This window comes from Oncorhynchus nerka, linkage group LG20 (assembly GCF_034236695.1).
Source record: "Oncorhynchus nerka isolate Pitt River linkage group LG20, Oner_Uvic_2.0, whole genome shotgun sequence".
NCBI lineage: Eukaryota > Metazoa > Chordata > Actinopteri > Salmoniformes > Salmonidae > Oncorhynchus > Oncorhynchus nerka.
Genome location: NC_088415.1, coordinates 69,039,113 through 69,059,758, shown reverse-complemented (window position 1 = coordinate 69,059,758; position 20,646 = coordinate 69,039,113). Strand labels below are relative to the sequence as shown.

General features: G+C 44.3%; 1 protein-coding gene across 1 annotated transcript in view; it reads left to right on the top strand.

Annotated features, from left to right (window-relative positions):
* Window positions 1-20,646, top strand: part of LOC115103018 (rho GTPase-activating protein 21-like) — an 89,145-nt gene that overhangs the window by 51,804 nt on the left and 16,695 nt on the right. The window contains 9 exon segments of the mRNA XM_029623571.2: window positions 11,556-11,705; window positions 12,257-12,359; window positions 12,486-12,531; window positions 13,015-13,140; window positions 13,391-13,690; window positions 14,780-14,844; window positions 14,980-15,110; window positions 15,534-15,676; window positions 19,032-19,193. Of these exon segments, the coding sequence (XP_029479431.2) occupies window positions 11,556-11,705; window positions 12,257-12,359; window positions 12,486-12,531; window positions 13,015-13,140; window positions 13,391-13,690; window positions 14,780-14,844; window positions 14,980-15,110; window positions 15,534-15,676; window positions 19,032-19,193 (1,226 nt within the window).

The window sequence follows — 20,646 nt, the reverse complement described above, 5'->3', positions numbered from 1 at the left end:
TAACAAAAATGTAATGTGTCCCTGAACGAGGGGGTTGGGGTCAAAATCAAAAGTAACAGTCAGAATCTGGTGTGGCCACCAGCTGCATTAAGTACTGCAGTGCATCTCCTCCTCATGGACTGCACCAGATTTTTCAGTTCTTGAGGTGAGATGTTACCCCACTCTTCCACCAAGGCACCTGCAGGTTCCCAGACATTTATGGGGCGACTGGCCCTTGCCCTCACCCTCCGATCCAACAGGTCCCAGACGTGCACAATTGGATTGAGATCCGGGCTCTTTGCTGGCCATAGCAGAACACTTACATTCCTGTCTTGCAAGAAATCACGCACAGAACGAGCAGAATGGCTGGTGGCATTGTTATGCTGGGGGGTCATGTCAGGATGAATCTGCAGGAAGGGTACCACATGAGGGAGGAGGATGTCTTCCCTGTAACGCACAGCGTTGAGATTGCCTGCAATGACAACAAGCTCAGTCCGATGATGCTGTGACACACTGCCGCAGACGATGACGGACCCTCCACCTAACGACCATTCCACAGGTGCATGTTAATTAATTGTTTATGGTTCATTGAACAAGCATGGGAAACGGTGTACCCTTTACAATGAAGCTCTGTGAAGTAATTTTGATTTTTTTTTTTTTTTAAGACTGGGTCCTGAAAAAGGGACGCTGCTTTTTTTTTGATGAGTTCACAAATGTGAGTAAAGCGACTAGTGTTCCTATATTAAAGTGGCCAGCGATTCCAAGTCTATGTATATAGGGAAGCAGCCTCTAAGGTGCAGGGTTGCATAACCGTATGGAAGCCGGCTAGTGATGGCTATTTAAGTCTGATTACATTGAGATAGAAGCATTTTTTCAATCTTTCAGTTCTATTTGTGATGCACCTGTACTGACCTCGCCTTCTGGATGATAGCGGGATGAACAGGCCATGGCTCGGGTGGTTGATGTCCTTGATGATCTTTTTAGCCATCCTGTGACATTGGGTGTTGTAGGTGTCCTGGAGGGCAGGTAGTTTGCCTACTGTGATGCAGTGCAGTTGCCGTACCAGGCAGAGATACAGCCCGACAGGAAGCTCTTAATTGTGCATCTGTAAAAGTTTGTGGGTCTTAGGGGCCAAGATACATTTCTTCAGCCTCCTGAGGTTGAAGAGGCGCTGTTGCGTCTTCTTCACCACACTCTCTTTGTGGGTGGACCATTTCACATCGTCAGTGATGTGTACGCCGAGGAACTTGAAGATTTCCACCTTCTCCACTGCGGTACCGTCGATGTGGATAGGGTCGTGCTCCCTCTGCTGTTTCCTGAAGTCCACAATCAGCTCCTTTTGTTGATGTTGAGAGGTTATTTTCCTTGCACCACTCTCCCATGGCCCTCATCTCCTCCCTGTAGGCTGTCTCGTCATTGTTGTTAATCAGGCTTACTACTGTTGTGTCGTCTTCAAACTTGACGATTGAGTTGGAGGCATGCTTGGCCACCCAGTCATGGGTGAACAGAGGAGTACAGGAGGGGGCTGAGCACGCACCCTTGTGGGGCCCCTGTCAGCAAAGTGGTGTTGTTTCCTACCTTCACCACTTGGGGGTGGCCCGTCAGGAAGTCCAGGACCCAGTTGCACAGGGCGGGGTTCAGACCCAGGGCCCTGAGTTTAATGATGAGCTTGGAGAGCACTATGGTCAATGAACAGCATTACATAAAAACACATAAAAACTAAATACTACGAAGTTGCTTAGGAGCTTGAAGCAGAGCTGCCATATCTGTCGGTGCCATCTTACACCAAAAAAATGATGGTTTCCTCACGCGTAAATGTGTTTGCATTATGAAGGTATTAAGTCAAGGTCAGAATACAGCGTACATGTAGACACCTCCGCCACACATTCATTTTGTAGATCTCGACCCCGACCGAATAGTGGGTGAAAAGCATGCTATTCGCATGCTTAATTTCAATACACATAGAGAGAAAGTGCATAAGAAGGGAATTACAGTGAGCTCCAAAAGGGACAAGGATATATTTGTTGTTTTGGCTCTGTACTTCAGCACTTTGGATTTGAAATTATACAATAACTATGAGGTTAAAGGGCAGACTGTCAGCTTTAGTTTCATCCATATCTGGTAAATCGTTTAGAAATCACAACATTTTTTGTACATATTCCCTCTATTTTAGGGGACCAAAAGTATTGGGATAAATGTATTTATGTATAATAAAGTATAATTTAAGTATTTGGTCCCATATTCCTAGCACGCAATGATAACATCAAGCTTGTTTGTGACTCTACAAATTTGTTGGAAGCATTTGCTGTTTGTTTTGGTTGTTTCAGATTATTTTGTTCCCAAAAGAAATAAATGGTAAATAATGTATTGTGTCATTTTGGTCACTTGTATTGTAAATAAGAGTAGAATATGTTTCTAAACACTACGTCAATGTGGTTGCTACCAGGATTACAGATAATCCTGAATGAATTGTGAGTAATGTTGATTGAGAAAGTTATAGATGCACAAATATCATACCTCAAGACATGCTAACCTCTCACCATTACAATAACAGGAGAGGTTTTCATTTTTTGGGCGGGGTGGTATGATGTGTATGCATCTGTAACTTAATGTAGTCATTGCTTGCTATGAATATGGGACAAAATACTGAACTTTTTATAACTTTAATACACATGTAAGTGAATCTGTCCCGATACTTTTGGTCCACTTAAATGGGGGGGGGGGGACTATGCACAAAGGTGCTGTAAATTCTAAATGGTTCACCCGATATGGATGAAAATACCCTCAATTTAAAGCTATCAGACTGCCCTTTAACCTCATAGTATTGTATAGTGCTGGAGTACAGACTCAAAACAACAAAACATTTTGTCACTGGCCCAATACTTGGGGCTCATTGCACGTTCCATTTACGCACGCTTAACTCGGGTGGGAATCATCCCTGTAGATGCGTTCTGCAGAGGTGTTCTATGGAATTGGATCGCAGAGATTGGGCATGTACATTTTTAGTATGGCCCATGGGACAGAAGTCAGCTAGAATTTTGTCCTAGTGCCGAACCCGTATGAGAAGAGACCACACTGTCCAGTGTGTGGTATAAGGGGGCAGTAACTTTTTTTTATTATCTAATTTGAGCTTTAGACATCTGAGACATTTTGCGATGGAACAGTTGTAGCCTTAAGAATATTGTTTTACCAATGCCTTTTTTTTTACAATTTGGATGGAATGGAACAGTTGTAGCCTTGAGCCTTTACCCTAGTAGTGTTCATACAGACATTCCTATTGATGGCAATGTGAATTTAGCAATAGTGTTTCTTAAACAAGATAAAACCATGATTTTCACTGTAAATCAACTCTCATGCTTAATGCCAGGGCTTGTTGTTTTACTGAGGCCGCGTTTACACAGGCAGCCCAATACTGATATTGTTTACACTATCAAATCGTTTGCCGATCTGATTGGTCAAAAGACCAATTTGTGGGAAAAGATCAGAATTGGGCTGCCTGTGCAAATGCAGTGTGAGTCCTGTGTGTGCCAGTCATGATAAGACTGTATTCAGGGAACCAAGACTGCAAAGCCCATTACACACCTGCATAAGGTTAGTCCGAATACCAACTACTGAGAAGTGCGTAGGACTAATATTATTATTAGTAGTATTATTATGTTACATGCAAACACAAGTGTGACAGTGTGATGTAAGCTGGAGTCGTTAGACATTCACCTCAAAGGTCTCGGGCAATGCTGTAGAATGGTGCTGAACAGTGGCGGCTGGTGGGAGGAGCTGTAGGAGGACAGGTTCATTGTAATGGCTGGAATGGAATTAATGGAACGGTATCAAACATATGGAAACCACGTTTGACTCCATTCAATTGATTCCATTCCAGCCGTGACAATGAGTCCGTCCTTCTATAGCTCCTCCCACCAGCCGCCACTGGCACTGAAGCATCTTGTGTTATGAAACTTACTGAATGCATTGTTAAAATGATTCAAGTCTGCTCTTGAATTCCTCCTTTTAGAGACAATGTAATGTTGTCTCACATTTCTTGTGAAAGCCCCTCTACACAGCACTAGTCAAGTTTTATTAGTCATATGTACAGGATACACATGGTATACATCGTCCAACTATAGGCTTACTTGCAGGTTCCTTTTCAACAATGCAACAACAATAAGAAATAAAAAAGAGAAGAATATGAACAAAAAGTAAATGGCAGTAGAATAGACAAATAAATGTAGCATAAGTATAATGCAGGAAGGCACAATTTAAAGTCCCAATATTTACATGTGTATTGGGGGCACTTGTATAAATTGAGCGGTATAATAAGAGTCTGGTAGCAGCAGTTATGTGTGTGCGCATTTGTGCTAGGGTGCAGAGAATCGTAGCAGGTGGTCAGTTCAAGTGTTCAGCAGTCTGATGGCTTGTAGATACCAACAGGCTCAGAGACTGTTTCTATCAGACCTCATGCTCCGATACCGTCTACCCGACGGTAAGGGAGAGAGAAGCTCGTGTGTTGGGTTCTCGACGATGTTGCGTGCCCTTCCTCAGGCACCGTGTTAAGTAGATGTACTGGATGGGTGGGAGCACGGTTCCAGTGATGTACTGAGCTGTCTTCACCACCCGCTGGAGATCCGTACCAGGCTGTGGTGCAACCGGTCAGGATGCTCTCAGTGGCGCAGCGATAGTATTCGGAGAGACCCGGGGCGGCGTGACAAATTTCTTCAGCCGCCTTAGGAAGTATAGACGCTGTTGCACCCTCTTGACAAGAGTGGTGTTGGTCCATGACAAGTCCTCAATGTGGATGCTTCTGTCCTGTTGATGTGGATCGGGCCATGTTCCCTTCTCTGCTTCCTGTATTCAACAATCAACTCATTTGTTTTGCTGACATTGAGGGAGAGGTTGTCATGACATAGTTCACTTACCTCCTCCCTATAGGCTGACTCGTTGTTGCTTATCAGGCCTACAACCATAGTGTCGCAAAAGTAGTGGAGTTGGTGTCGTGCAAAGCCACAGTCGTGGGTGAACCGGGAGTACAGCAGAGGGCTGAGGACACACCCCTGGTGGGCCCCTGTGTTAAGAGTCCGTGTGGAGAAGGCGTTGTTGCCAATCCTCGCAACTTGTGGCCTGCCTGTCAGGAAGTCCAGGATCCAGTTGCAGAGGGTGGTACCCAGGGCTCTGAGCTTGGTGTCTCGCGTGGCGGGAACATTAGTTTTGAACTCTGAACTGAAGTCCATGAACTGCATTCTCACATAGGTGTTCCTCTTTTCCAGATTTGTCACAGCTTTGTGAATAGTGATGGAAATAGCATCTTCTGCGGATCTTTTGGAGCGGTAGGCAAATTGGAGTGGGTCCAGTGTACCTGACATAAGTATTCACACCCCTGAGTCAATACATGTAAGAATCACATTTTACATTGATCACAGCTGTGAGTCTTCCTGGTTAAGTCTCTAAGAGTTTTGCACACCTGGATGTACAATATTTGCCTTAGGTTCTATTCAGAATTTTTCTTTTCAACCATTTTTAAGTCTTGCCTTAGATTTTCAAGTAGATTCAAGTCAAAACTGTAACCCTGCCACTCAGGAACAGTCACTGTGTGTTGAGTAGATTCACTACACTGCTTTACAACAAAGGTCATGTAAAGAAACACTTCATGGCAACCTTGCAATTAGAGGTTGTTCAGAGATACTTTTGAGAGATGGGAAACTCCATTGGAATCGTATTATCGCCCATTGTGTATGTTTCCCATGTGTAGTCAATGGACCGCGCGGTACATTCTGGGACAAGGATAGCTTTCCTTCATGGAGTGTATGGAGTCAATTGGGTGCTAGCTCAAAATACCAATTTTAGCATGATTTTCGTCAACAAAATGTACAACATTGCAAATATTTTCAGAGATGTGACCTAATTAACTTGTTCTCTTTAATATCGTAGAGCTTTGGAATCGGGGCGTTGCGTAATTTCGAGGAAAATAGGCAGGTTTCTCAATACACCCAGACTTTGAGAAGGGATTAAATGATGATTGGCTCAGCAACTACGTGACACAGCGTGACCATGTGAACGCGATTGGTCGAGGAGTTATACGTTCCTCCATTGCCCAGTGGGATTCCTATATCTTTTCTCTGGCTTGTTATCAGAATGTACTGCCTGTTAAGACAAACACACGCTAGCTGTTCATTACAAAAATGTTTTCTTACTTAAACCATAATGTAAATTACACTGTTATTCAATACAAAATGTATTGGCTATATATTTCAACTGTAAATGTAATCAAATCAAATGTATTTATATAGCCCTTCGTACATCAGCTGATATCTCAAAGTGCTGTACAGAAACCTAGCCTAAAACCCCAAACAGCAAGCAATGCAAGTGTAGAAGCACGGTGGCTAGGAAAAACTCCCTAGAAAGGCCAAAACCTAGGAAGAAACCTAGAGAGGAACCAGGCTATGTGGGGTGGCCAGTCCTCATCTGGCTGTGCCGGGTGGAGATTATAACAGAACATGGCCAAGATGTTCAAATGTTCATAAATGACCAGCATGGTCGAATAATAATAAGGCAGAACAGTTGAAACTGGAGCAGCAGCACGGCCAGGTGGACTGGGAACAGCAAGGAGTCATCATGTCAGGTAGTCCTGGGGCATGGTCCTAGGGCTCAGATCCTCCGAGAGAGAGAAAGAAAGAGAGAAGGAGAGAATTAGAGAACGCACACTTAGATTCACACAGGACACCGAATAGGACAGGAGGAGTACTCCAGATATAACAAACTGACCCTAGCCCCCCGACACAAACTACTGCAGCATAAATACTGGAGGCTGAGACAGGAGGGGTCAGGAGACACTGACCCCATCCGAGGACACCCCCGGACAGGGCCAAACAGGAAGGATATAACCCCACCCACCTTGCCAAAGCACAGCCCCCACACCACTATGTAAATGTAATGCCCTGAGGATTGAAATGTTACTGCAGTAAATGGCTTGCTGAACGGGTTCTAATCACATGTTCTAATTTAGCTAGCTAGCTAACATTCTCATCATGAATGACGTACATGGCCTGAATGATCTATCTGCATCAACTAACTAAATAAGCCCACTAACATAATAGGCCCAGACAGTAATAGTGTTATTTTTGTATGAAGGATGAGTCCGTGTTGACTTTGGCGCCAGTCCAGCATTTGCACATACCGTACCAGTCAAAAGTTTGGACACTTACTCATTCAAGGGTTTTTCTTTATTTTTACTATTTTCTACATTGTAGTATAACAGTGAAGACATCAAAACTATGAAATGTGTAGTATTTATTTGGGCTGCAATTTCTGAGACTTGTAACTATAATGAACTTATCCTCTGCAGCAGAGGTCCTCATGAGAGCCAGTTTCATCATAGCTCTTGATGGTTTTTGCGACTGCACTTGAAGAAACTTTCAAAGTTCTTTAAAACGTCCTTATTGACTGACCTTCATGTCTTAAAGTAATGATGGACTGTCGTTTCTCTTTGCTTATTTGAGCAGTTCTTGCCATAATATGAACTTGGTCTTTTACCAAATCTTCTATATACCCCCACTACCTTGACACAACACAACTGATTGGCTCGAAGGCATTCAATTTTCTACATTTAAACTCGGACAAAACAGAGATGCTAGTTCTAGGTCCCAAGAAACAAAGAGATCTTCTGTTGAATCTGACAATTAATCTTGGTTATACAGTCGTCTCAAAAAAAACTGAAGGACCTCGGCGTTACACTGGACCTTGATCTCTTATTGACGAACATATCAAGACTGTTTCAAGGACAGCTTTTTTCCATCTACGTACCATTGCAAAAATCAGAAACTTTCTGTCTAGAAACGATGCAGAAAAATGTATCCATGCTTTGTGTCACTTCTAGATTAGACTACTGCAAGAATCTTGACTATAACCCCCCCAAAATGATCATATTACCCCAGTGCTAGCCTCTCTACATTGGCTTCCTGTTAAGGCTAGGGCTGATTTCAAGGTTTTACTGATAACCTACCATGCATTACACCTGGGCTTGCTCCTACCTATCTTTCCCATTTGGTCCTGCCGTACATACATACGCTAAAGTCACAAGAAGCAGGTCTCCTTACTGTCCCTAGAATTTCTTAGCTAATAACTGGAGGCAGGGCTTTCTCCTTTAGAGCTCCATTTTTATGGAATGGTCTGCCTATCCATGTGAGAGATGCAGACTCGGTCTCGACCTTTAAGTCTTTATTGAAGACTCATCTCTTCAGTAGGTCCTATGATTGAGTGTAGTCTGGTTAGGAGTGTGAAGGTGAATAGAAAGGCACTGGAGCAACAAACCGCCCTTGTCCGTCTCTACCTGGCCGGTTCCCCTCTCTCCACTGGGATTCTCCGCCTCAAACCCTATTACGGGGGCTGAGTCACTGGCTTACTGGTCTTCTTCCATGCCGTCCCTAGAAGGGTTGCGTCACTTGAGTGGGTTGGAGTCGCTGACGTGATCTTCCTGTCTGGGTTGCCCCCCGTAGTATGTTGGTGGTTAAAGATATCCCTCTAGTGGTGTGGGGGCTGTGCTTTGGCAAAGTTGGTGGGGTTATATCCTACCTGGTTGGCCCTGTCCTGGTCAAAAACTTTTGACCAGGAGTGTACATTTAAATATATATATATATGTTTTAGATGGGCTTGGTTAAAGTCACCTGTGACTGCTGGCTAATGATCTTGTAAAGTTCGCTAAGTGCCGCCGTTGTTTGCTTGTGGCAGTGTATGTACACAGCTGTGATAACACACATGAATTCCCTTGGCATATAGTGGGTTTGTCATTTTAGCACCTCCTGGTCAGGTGAACAGGAGCTCGCAATGTTTTCCACTACTGTACACCAGGAATTGTTTGAGGAAAGATTCCGCTCCCCCCAAATCTTACCAGAAGCTGCCATTTGACCCTTTCGGAATATGGAAAATCATTCGAGTGTGTTGAGTCGAGTGTGTTGTTCGTAAACTACATTTGAGGAAAAACAAGACACAGCATTTCCTGATGACCCTCTGCGATTAAAGCCATGCTCTGAGTTCACAAAGTTTATTTTCCATACTAGGAAGAGGAGGCCATGTAGCCTGCCTTTTCAGCCTAGCTTAGAGTCCCCCTTTCTTCTTTGCTGGCGTTGCCTTAGGTCATCTCGGCCAGGAGCAACAGGAGCCCATGTACTATTCCAGACCTGGTAAACTGAGTGTGTGTAGCTTCCGATCGATTATCCGAGTGTTCGTAGGAAATTATTGCACAAACATTCTGAGCTAACAAAGTAATAATTAACACAAAAATAGTCATAAAGCAAAGTCGAGCTGGAATCGGCAATAGACGCGCACCGACATCTTGTTACCAGACTGCCTTACTTACATTATCTCCCGTGATGATGATGGTCTTTATTTAACCAGTTAGAAATCTATTTCTGTGTCATGTAGCATGTAGCAGTTACATGTCTGCCTGTCATGGTCCGTCCATACCACCACTGCTGGTAGTGAATCAGGCAGGCAGGGCCAAGCCAGGTGCAGACAAAGCAGGCAGTTACAGTTAGGAGGGAGGGTGTTGGGGCAGCCACAGCACCACCACTCTGGGCCTGGTGCCCATGATGTGATTCAGAGAACAGAGGTCTGATTGACCAGGCCTGACCAGCCCCTCAGGCTCCCATCAATGACCCGTTTGAAAGGTCAGGCAGGCAGGCCACTGTCTGTACGGTAGGGGCTCTCAGCTCTTGTCATGTGAGGTCAGATTCCATTCCCATGGCCCACCCGGTAGTGGCAGAGAGTGGCAGAGCCGGTTGGTCACTAGTCGTCTTTAGCTTTCTTTAGCTCTGGTCCAGGTCACATTCTTTCCTTACCCTCTTGGATCTAACCGCTGATAAGTGTCCATGTCTGGGTTTAATTGGAATCTAAAAAATGACTGGTGTTACTGGAATATGATCATCCATCGCCTGCTGGATTTTAGTTTTTTGTTTGGAATAATTTAGAAACATGAATTTAAGTTCCATTTAATTGTTTTGAGAGTTTTAAAATACGATACCTCATTGAGGATTTATCTTGCAAAGTTTCACCTTTTGAACTTTGCAAGGAACTTCAGGACTCGTGGATTGGGTCCAGCACTAACAGAGAAGCTGGAATGTTGTTTTTTCTGAGTGAGGAGCTCCGGTCCTGTGCCAGTTCAATTATGGCCAGGCTAGGTGTGGTGAGGGTCATCCCCCAGGACTGGTAATCCCCCCCCCCCCCCTGGGAAGCATGCTGCTGGTGGACAGGCTGGCCATGGGGCTGGGGCCCTGGGCTTGGCTGGACAAAGGGGGCTGGTGCAGGGCCTGCCAGGAGTGTGAGCGCCGCTACCTGACGCTGGAGGAACCAGACGGTGTGTTGAGTTCTTCAGACGGGGGAAGGGGTGGTGTGTAACCCATAAGAAGTCCAGTTTCTTGTATGCAGTTATTTTGCGTCTCAAAAAGTTGGGTGGTTGGTGGTATCTTTTTGTAGCTTGTATAACGGCAGCTCTTTGAAGTAGACTGCATCAATGGGGTTGTTGTACATTTGGCCCATGTTGTATAGCTGTATTGGGTGAATATTAGATCTAAAGATTTGACGGTGTGTTTGTGTCCACATCGAGGGTGAATCTGCCTATGGGATAGGCCTATATTGGTGATGGATGCCTATGGGATAGGCCTATATTGGTGATGGATGCCTATATTGGTGATGGATGCCTATGGGATAGGCCTATATTGGTGATGGATGCCTATGGGATAGGCCTATATTGGTGATGGATGCCTATGGGATATGCCTATATTGGTGATGGATGCCTATGGGATAGGCCTATATTGGTGATGGATGCCTATGGGATAGGCCTATATTGGTGATGGATGCCTATGGGATAGGCCTATATTGGTGATGGATGCCTATGGGATAGGCCTATATTGGTGATGGATGCCTATGGGATAGGCCTATATTGGTGATGGATGCCTATGGGATAGGCCTATATTGGTGATGGATGCCTATGGGATAGGCCTATATTGGTGATGGATGCCTATGGGGCTACATTGGTGGTGTTCCTTCACGCTCCTTCTCCTTGGCCCTGGTTGAGATGAGAGATGGGCGCAGCCTGGGATGTTGGAAGGAACTAGGGCAGTGGCTTTTAAATTTAGCTCCACAGGCCCCACGGCTGCAGGCAGAGAGCAGCTTTGCACTCTGAGCTGTTTTGGGCTCGGCGGGCCCGGGTTGGGCGGCGTTGGAGATGCTGCTCTACTCAGCAGTTAACAACTTTCACACTTTTCTTTTAAAAAACAGGCCATGTCAGAAAGGGAGGGGGAGAGAGACGTCCTCATTCCTAGGAGCCGTGTTGGTCTAGTGCCATAAGTGTCTTTGGGACACTTCATAATGCTGCAGTGGTCTACTTGTTGATGATACGTAACTGGAGTATCTCAGGAAGCTGAATTATTGTTTTAAACAAATTTGTTGCACCATAATCAGAAGTTTAGGTACATTTTATCCATTGTGATGATGAGGAAGATCATGGTGAGATGGAGGAACATGATGACTAATGAAGTGCTTCATAACATATATTTATCCATCATGTACTACCTAAGCTTGTGTTGTTGCAGATGAGCCGGCTAGCCCTAGTGTTGACCATGAGGCCACGTCCATTCCTGCTTCCGCCGTGATATCTGTCGCTCCAGCCATAACTACAGCCCCCCCTAGCCCAAGCTCCTCCCCGTACCCTCTCATGCGCCGACAGCTGTCACATGACCAAGGTAAGAGGCACTCTGGGGGCGGGGCTCCTGGTTGTCATGGTTAAGGTGCAAATAGAGTACGGTCAGTTGCTGTGTTGTCAATGCCGTTGTTGTTTTAGTCATTGGTGGCATCTGAAACACTACGTATGCAGTGCACTACTGTTGACCAGATCCCCAATCCCCATAGGCCCTGGTCGAAAGTAGTGCGCTATATAGGGAATACTACAGTGCCTTTTCAGCCGCATCCATTGCGTTGTTACTGTCTTGATGTTTCTGCCACATAATAGATGTGACAGAACTCGGTGCTGGAGTTTTCTGAGGAAGCATGACATTGACCCAGTTCTTTATACAGGCTTGAAAGCAGCTAGGATGTCTCCTCCATCAGTGCTAAATCACTTCAGAGTATAATTGGCTCTGCATTTGATATGAACACAATTCTGCCCTGTGATATTGAGCCCTAAAGCTACCTCAGAGAACACCACCACTGAACCTCACCAATAACACTCAGCTATGCCACATCACTCTGTCTACACGCTCTAAAAAACATTGTCGTTGTTTGTCCCGGTCTCAAGAGTCTCTCAGAAATGCTATTCTGGATTCTGATGCCGAGACCAAACAAGAGCGGTCCAAATCCTGCGACGAGGGTCTGGATAACTACAGAGAGGAAGGCAGAGGGTGAGTCCCTTTTTTAAATTTAGAGATGTGGAATTTGGTCTCATTTTCTACTTGATACTGTTCTCCAATGGTTTTGGTTCATCCTCCTAATATCAGTTATTTGTCTCCCTTCTCCTCTGTCTCTAGCCGGTCAAACAGTAAACACATGCCCAGTCTGAGAGGCCTGAGGAAGGTGAGGAAACCGCTCAATACAGGCTTTATTAACCACACCATGTTGGTTATCTTTATAACAACTTTAAATGGGTTATAGCAGTTCTATAAAGGTTTAACTAAGCCATGTTGGCTGTGTTTATACAGCCAGTATAATGGCTACCCAACATATGTGGGCAAAAAGCCGGTAATATCTATCCCTAATCAGAGTGTCTAACGGTGGGACATGCTGCTACTTTTATGCAACTGGTTTGAAAACAGTCTGTACTTTCCCCGTGCTTTTGAAAGGTTTCCTAATCACATTGACAGGATGTGTTGTATGGTTTCCTGGCTTTGCCTGAATCATCTTGATTTCTTCGGCCATAATGAACTCACCTGTCTGTGTGATTTTGCTACACTAGTCAGACACGCTTTGATGCTCCCCAAATACCAGTAGAAAAGGACTCCCTGGGGATTTGAGCTTTTTTCTTTAAGACCACCGGCTCTCTTCCTGGTGTGTGTGTAGGCTCTGGATGGACACAAGTCATCTGATGACTCCGGTTCCAGAAGGGACTCCTCTTCAGATGTATTCAGTGACTCTTCTAAAGAAGGCTGGCTCAACTTCAGGCAGATCAACACTGAGAAGAGCAAGGTATATTTTCACACTTCTACCCTTGTCCAACTGCAAAATCACATGGAGCTCTACTTCGCTGGTCTGGTTATGTATCCACCATAGTTGCTGGAAAGGACAATGTGAAACAAAAATATCCACAATTGTGTGAAAAGGTTATCACGCACACCCGCCCACACTGTGCTAACTCTTTACATCTTCATGCAGGTCCTTAACTCAACATTTCGCTCTCTCTCTCTCTCTCTCCGTTTTCTTTTCTTTCTTTCTCTAGCGTGGGGGTTCGAGGTCGTGGAAGCAGATGTATGCCGTGCTGCGAGGCCACGGCCTCACGCTTTACAAGGACAAGAAGGACGGCGTCTCCCACGCTTCCTCCCACTCCCAGTCCGACGACGACCCACAGCCAATCAGTGTCAAGGCCTGCCTGATTGACATCTCCTACAGCGACACGAAACGGAAGAACGTGCTGCGTCTGACCACGTCAGACTGCGAGTATCTGTTCCAGGCTGAGGGCAGGGATGACATGCTGTCATGGATCCGAGTCATCCAGGAGAATAGTAATCTGGATGATGAGGTGGGTTCTGCCTGGCAACACTGCAGTACTGTGTTACCAAGCTCATCATATGATTATAAGCATTTCGCTGCGCCTGCGATATCATCTGCAAAACTGTACACAACTAATAAACGGTGATGTGATTTTTATAGTAATAGGTCTATCCCACATTTGATTATTCTTTGCTAAGCCCATGTTTTTATCCAAAGGGACTTGCATACAGTAGCTAGAATTTTACTACCCACATTTTTGTCAGGTCCTACCTTAACTGCAAGGCAGATGTGTCAAATGCCAGTGTGCTATTTTACAGCCATCACTTGTGAATAGCCTCGCCTGCATCGGGGCTCAGGCTACACATCTTCTATTTCATTTACACGAGTCATTCTCACTGTCCTTGGTCACTAGTGGAAGCAATAGCTTTTGGGCTGAGAGACTCGCTTTTGTTAAACATTCTTCTCCTTGGGTTTATGGCAATGTAGTTTGTCTCAGTTGCGTTTGGTGTTTACCCCACAAATAAGACACTCACTGTCCTGTTTTAGAATCTCTACTAGAGCCTATTTATAATATCAAACCATTTTAACGTTTGATTTCTCATGCTTACTGTATGTAGGATCACTAGGATACAAAAACACAAACATTTCCTGCTGGACCCTAACAAGAATGTGGTTTTTTTTCTTGGCTTAATGTTAACTTGTCTGTTGGCTGTGAAATGAGCTAACAGTGTGCTTGCTTGTTCAGCTGTTTGCTCCCTCTCAGTTAGCCTTCGGTCTTTGTCTGTGGTCTCAGTCTCCCACAGAGTCTTTCATTAATGGGGAGAACCCATGACTTCCTAAATAGCTCAAACATGATTCAGTGTGGTTAACTACTAAATCCTATTCACTTAGAACTATAAAAAAATATATATATATATATTTGATAAGACAACATATACTTGAGAAATCTGAATGTGCTGGTAGTCCAAAGGTTATGTGAGGTTACTGCTCAGCCATTAAAGTTTGGGTTCATTAATATCCATGATTTTTCGTTTCCAAAATAGTTAATTCTGTTTGTCCTTAGCTTGTGTTCCAGTTATGTGAAAACTAATAGTTTGTTGTCCATTATATGTTTCAGAATGCTGGTATAACCAGCCAGGACCTGATCAGCAGAAAGATCAGAGAGTACAACACCATGATGAGGTATGCAGAAACACACACCATATTTATTTGACCCACAATGCAACATCATTTTACACCCACTTATGCACAAGTCCTTAAATTCACATATTGTATAATTGAATGTACGATAATATGACCTTTTTGTGTTTGATCCAGTGCCCCCAGCAGCAAGACTGAGCCCTCCCCCAAAACCTCCCGGCAGTCCCTCAGTATCAGACACACCCTCCTGGGGGTGAAGGGAGAGGGCAAGGGCCAGAGCCCCCACTCACCCAAAACAGGAGAGAGAGGTAAGGTCATTATTACAAGAAAGAAGTTACTGGAAACAATGAACGCTTCATTTAGTAAACAAAAGTAAAACAATAAGTCATGTGCCTGGGGTGACCAGTGACCTGTTTCACCTTTTATGGATCTCGGCTTTAAAGCAAGGGATTACATTCACCATAGGTAGACATGTTGTGTCCTTTACATGCTGAAAAGCAGGGCATGATGAAGTTTCTAGCTATACTACACAGGAAAGTTGCACATCACACAAGAACAGGAGACAATAAATAGGGTAGGATTACATGTGGAAATACAGTATGTTATTGAAAATGTTTATCTTTGACTGTCTGCACAAGCAGCTGTTGACCTTCCAGCAGCTAGTGTGGTTTGAGTGTGTATCTGTAGTGTGGATTATCACTCAGATGGCTGCTTTGTGTGTGTTCTGTCAGATGAATCCAGTCCTCCACGGGATAAGGCTGCCTGGAGGAGGGGCATCCCCGGCATCATGAGGAAACCCTTTGAGAAGAAGAGCACTGCTGGGGTAACCTTTGGGGTGCGCCTCGATGACTGCCCACCTGCACAGACCAACAGGGTAAGGAGAGCGAGGGAGTGTGTGTTTACATGTGAGAGAGACATGGAAATGATGATGATGTTGAATGAATTGTTTTTTTTTTTTTTTTGATGGTTGAGTAGTGTGATCTTTAAGGGAAACTTCCTCTAGACACTATTTGGGTTGTTATTCCAGTCTCCCTGCATAAGGGGTGTTTCAGATATAATTATGCACCATAGTGCACTTCTCTTTTTTTTTTTTGCACCAAGAGGCCTGCTTTCCGATCTAAAAATGAACAGAGTCATATTTTGTAGCAGTTATTGTGGCCTTTGTTTCTCTGATTTGCACAGTCACGCTAGCTGCAAGTAGAAATGGTTGTCCTTGTTCAATAGAGCCATTGGACTTGTTTCAACAATGTTCTTACCTGCCTCAACATAGCGGGATATCTAGGTTGACTCATTTTCCACGGCTTTGTAAAGACTACAGCCTGACGGGAGTCCTACTTCCTTGTCAAATTGTGTTCTGCTTCTGATGGCTGCTTCTGATGATTTTTGTCTTTCCAAGAAGTGCTGGACGGCAAAACCGTTTTTTATGTTATTTTACATAGGGGCACACAGCCCTATTCATTTGAGCCAGAATACAGTGAATAGGAGTTGAGGCACTAACAATAACAATTGCATGACCAGCAAGCAGCGATGGGAAGCCTCGGTCAGACTCTGACCGGTGGTGCCTAAGCGGTGGCCGTCCAGCCATGCCGACAGAGGAATGTCTGTGCTGCAACAAATTAGATCGCAGACGGTTCTTACTAGAGAGAGTTACTGCAGACCTCATGGCTCGTGTGTGTGTGACGGACCATCAAGGATTTGACGCACATATGGATAGATGGGTGCTGGAGATGTTCTTCAGAACCTCCATGATCAACTGGGGGCGGCAGCCTTGTCCAGCTGGACTAGGAGAGCAAATGCCAAACGAGTAAGTGGTTTTGCTTTCTGTAGCTAGCTAGCAATATGAGCTCTCTTTTTACATGAGGCAGTGTTGTTCAGTACAGTGTAACTTTGTGATTGATTCAGCCATAACGGGGCTTGCTAGTACCACTACAATCCATGTTGAGCTAGCTTTGTTTGCTATACCCCAAAAGTACTGTAGCCTAATGTTATAGCTAGCTAGCTAATGTTAACTAGCTAGCTAGCCTCAGTGCACCTCATTTGGAACAAAACTGGATAAATGTTGTGATAACGAAGAGTAAAGGAATGACTTTGGCTTTGACTCATTAGTCTTTGAGTAAATATACCTGTGTGTTGTAGGTAGCTATCTAGCGTTTCTGTTAGTGTCAATGTAAATAGTCCGGGAGGCCATTTGACTAATTGTTCAGCAGTCTTATGGCTTGAGCATAGAAGCTGTTGAGGAGCCTTTTGGTCCAAGACTTGGCGCTCCGGTACCGCTTGCCATGCGGTTGCAGAGAAAACAGTCTACGACTTTGGTCACAATTTTTTGGGCCTTTCTCTGACACCTCCTAGTATATAGGTCCTGGATGGCAGGAAGCTTGGCCCCAGTGATGTACTGGGCCGTACGCAATTCCCTTTGTATTACCTTGCGGTCAGATGCCGAGTAGTTGCCATACCAGGCGATGATGCAACCAGCCAGGATGCTCTCGATGGTGCAGCTGTAGAACTTTTTGAGGATTTGGGGACCCATGCCAAATCTTTTCAGTCTCCTGAGGGGAAAAGATGTTGTCATGCCCTCTTCACAATTGTCTTGGTATGTTTGGACCATGATAGTTTGTTGGTGATGTGGACACCAAGGAACTTAACTCTCGACCCGCTCCACTACAGCCCCGTCAATGTTAATGGGGGCCTGTTCGGCTCGCCTTTTCCTGTAGTCCACAATCAGCTCCTTTGTCTTGCTCACATTGAGGGAGAGGTTGTTGTCCTGACACCACACTGCCATGTCTCTGACGACCTCCCTATAGGCTGTCTCATCGCTGTCTGTGATCAGGCCTACCACTGTTGTCGTCTGCAAACTTAATGATGCTGTTGGAGTCGTGTTTGGCCACGCAGTCGTGGGTGAACAGGGAGTACAGGAGGGGACTTAGGACACACCCCTGAGGGGCCCAACTGTTGATGATCTGCATCGTGCTGCTACAGTAGGAATACAAACCGTACACAACGATTGCCCATGAAAGTCTAATAGCGTTTTTGCAATTCTCTTACAGACGATACAGCTTTGTATCGGGGGGGGGGGGGGTTGCTCTAAGTGGGGAGTGACTATGAACACCACTGCACCCCCAACGCACCATATGCAAGTAGTGGAACTGTAGTATTTATTATAGGCGTTAGTAGAATATTTTTATACCTGCATACTATGTAAACTCAGCTTGATCTCTAGAGCAAATAAACATGGTCTTAAATACAAGCCATGTCTACTTATTTGCTACATCTACTATTTTAATGAAATATGTTTATTTGCCAACAAATTAGTTGAAATGATACACCAGCTCCCTGCATCAAATATATATATTTTTTATATGGCCCTTCATACATCAGCTGATATAGTAGGAATACAAACCGTACACAACGATTGCCCATGAAAGTCTAATAACGTTTTTGCAATAATAGCGTTTTCTGTACCGCAAAGTGCGGTACAGAAACCCAGCCTAAAACCCCAAACAGCAAGCAATGCAGGTGTAGAAGCATGGTGTCTAGGAATACTAGGCATTCTATATTATACTACAACATCAGTCTATCTGGATATGGATGTTGTGTTTGCTGAATGTTCCAGGGTCCTGAATGTGTTTCAGCTCGTGAACCTTGTCCTGTGTTTGGCAATGGCAGCTGGTGTGTCAGAAGTTCGAGCTCCATGACCTTGGACTCAGACTATACACTTTGGCTCTTGCCAGCCCCATGTGGTATTTTCCTCTTCCGAGTCCAATGATGTTGAGCGCTTTCATCCAATGGGTCTACAGGATCTGTACTACTAAAGCTGGCGTCAAGGTCATCCTCAGCCGGATTAGTCTGTAGGATACACACTAGTCGGTGATTAGCCAACATTTAACTACTTTATAGTTGTTGTCGACGCAAAGAATAATAAATGGTTAAACTGGATCCACCTTGACAGGGGCGGTACTATGTCCTGAATTCTGGATGTTATGGTTTGCTTGAACCAGGAAATGTGAATGTCCCGTTTCTACCGTTGAGATGCAGAAACGCTCGTATTTGCTTGTAGTGAGGAAGTTATAGATTTTTATGACATATTAATGGACAGACATATACACTGAACGAGCAGCGGTTAAATTTCCCTTTAATGTGTGCGGTATAAGTTCTGCTTTGTGTATATGAAAGTGATGTCTGTTAGTTTATACAATATGTATAATGCTAAAGTCTTTGTTTGTGTTGTGTAGTTTGTTCCCCTCATCGTGGATGTGTGCTGTAAGCTGGTAGAGGAAAGAGGGCTAGAGTACACTGGGATCTACAGAGTACCAGGAAACAACGCTGCCATCTCCAGCATGCAGGAGGAGCTGGACAGTAAAGGACTGATGAGTGACATCGACATCCAAGAAGACGTGAGTGACAGACACGCATGCATACAGTGTCTTCAGAAAGTGTTCATACCCCTGGACTTATTCCACATTTTGTTACAGCCTGAATTCAAAATTGATATATACATTTTTTTTACTCACCCATCTACACACACTACCCCATATTGACAGTGAAAACATGTTTTTAGAAAATGTATTGAAAATGAAATTACGATATTTAATTTACATAAGTATTCATACCCCTAAGTGACTACTCTGTAGAAGCACCTTTGGCAGTGATTACACCTGTGAGTCTTTTTGGGTAAGTCTTTAAGAGCTTCCCACACCTGGATTGTGCAACATGTGACCATTTATTATATTCACATTCATTCAGGCTCTGTCAAATTGGTTGCTGATCATTGCTAGACAACCATTTTCAGTTCTTGCCACAGATTTTCAAGTAGATTGGCCACTCAGGAACATTCATTTGGTAAATAACGCAAGTGTGGATTTGGCCTTGTGCTTTAGGTTATTGTCCTGCTGAAAGGAGAATTTATCTCCCAGTGTCTGGTAGAAGGCAGACTAAACCAGGTTTTCCTCTAGGATTATGCTTGTGCTTAGCTCCATTCCTTTTATTTTTGATCCTGAAAAAATCCCTGGTCTTTAATTATTACAAGCATACCCATAACATGATGTAGCCACCTCTATGCTTTGAAAATATGGAGAGTGGAACTCAGTAATGTGTTGTATTGAATTTGCCCTAAACATAACACACTTTGAGTTTGAATCTATTTTTCGTGGGTCTCTATTTACCACCACAAACCGGTGCTGGCGCTAAGCAAACAAGAAAATGCTCATCCAGGGATGGTGCTCCTAGTGGCCGGTCATTTTAATGCAGGGCAACTCGAATCAGTTTTGCCTAATTTCTACCACCTTTACAACTAGATGGTAAAAACAACTTTAAATGACCTTTACTCCACACAGACGCAAAGCTCTCCCTCCATTTGGCAAATCGGACCATAACACTATCTTCCTGATTTCTGCTTACTAACAAATACTCAAACAGGAAATACCAGTGACGTGCTCACTGTGGAAGTGGTCAGATGAAACGGATGCTAAGCTACATGACTGTTTCGCTAGCACAGACTGGATTCATCTGATGGCATTGAGGAGTTCACATCTGTCACCAGCTTCATTAATAAGTGCATTGACAACATTGTCCCCATAGTGACTATAAGTAAATATCCCAACCAGAAGCAATGGATTACAGGCAACAATCGTACTGAGCTAAAGGCTCAAATTTGTTCTTAACTGACTTGCCTAGTTAAATAAAGGTAAAATTATTCAAAAACAGGCAAAGTGTCAGTACAGGACTAAGATCGAATCCTACTACAACCGCTCTTGAAGCTCGTCAGATGTGGCAGGCTTTGCAAACAATCACAGATTTCAAAGGAAAGCACAGCCAAGAGCTTCCCAGTGACACGAGCCTACCAGATTA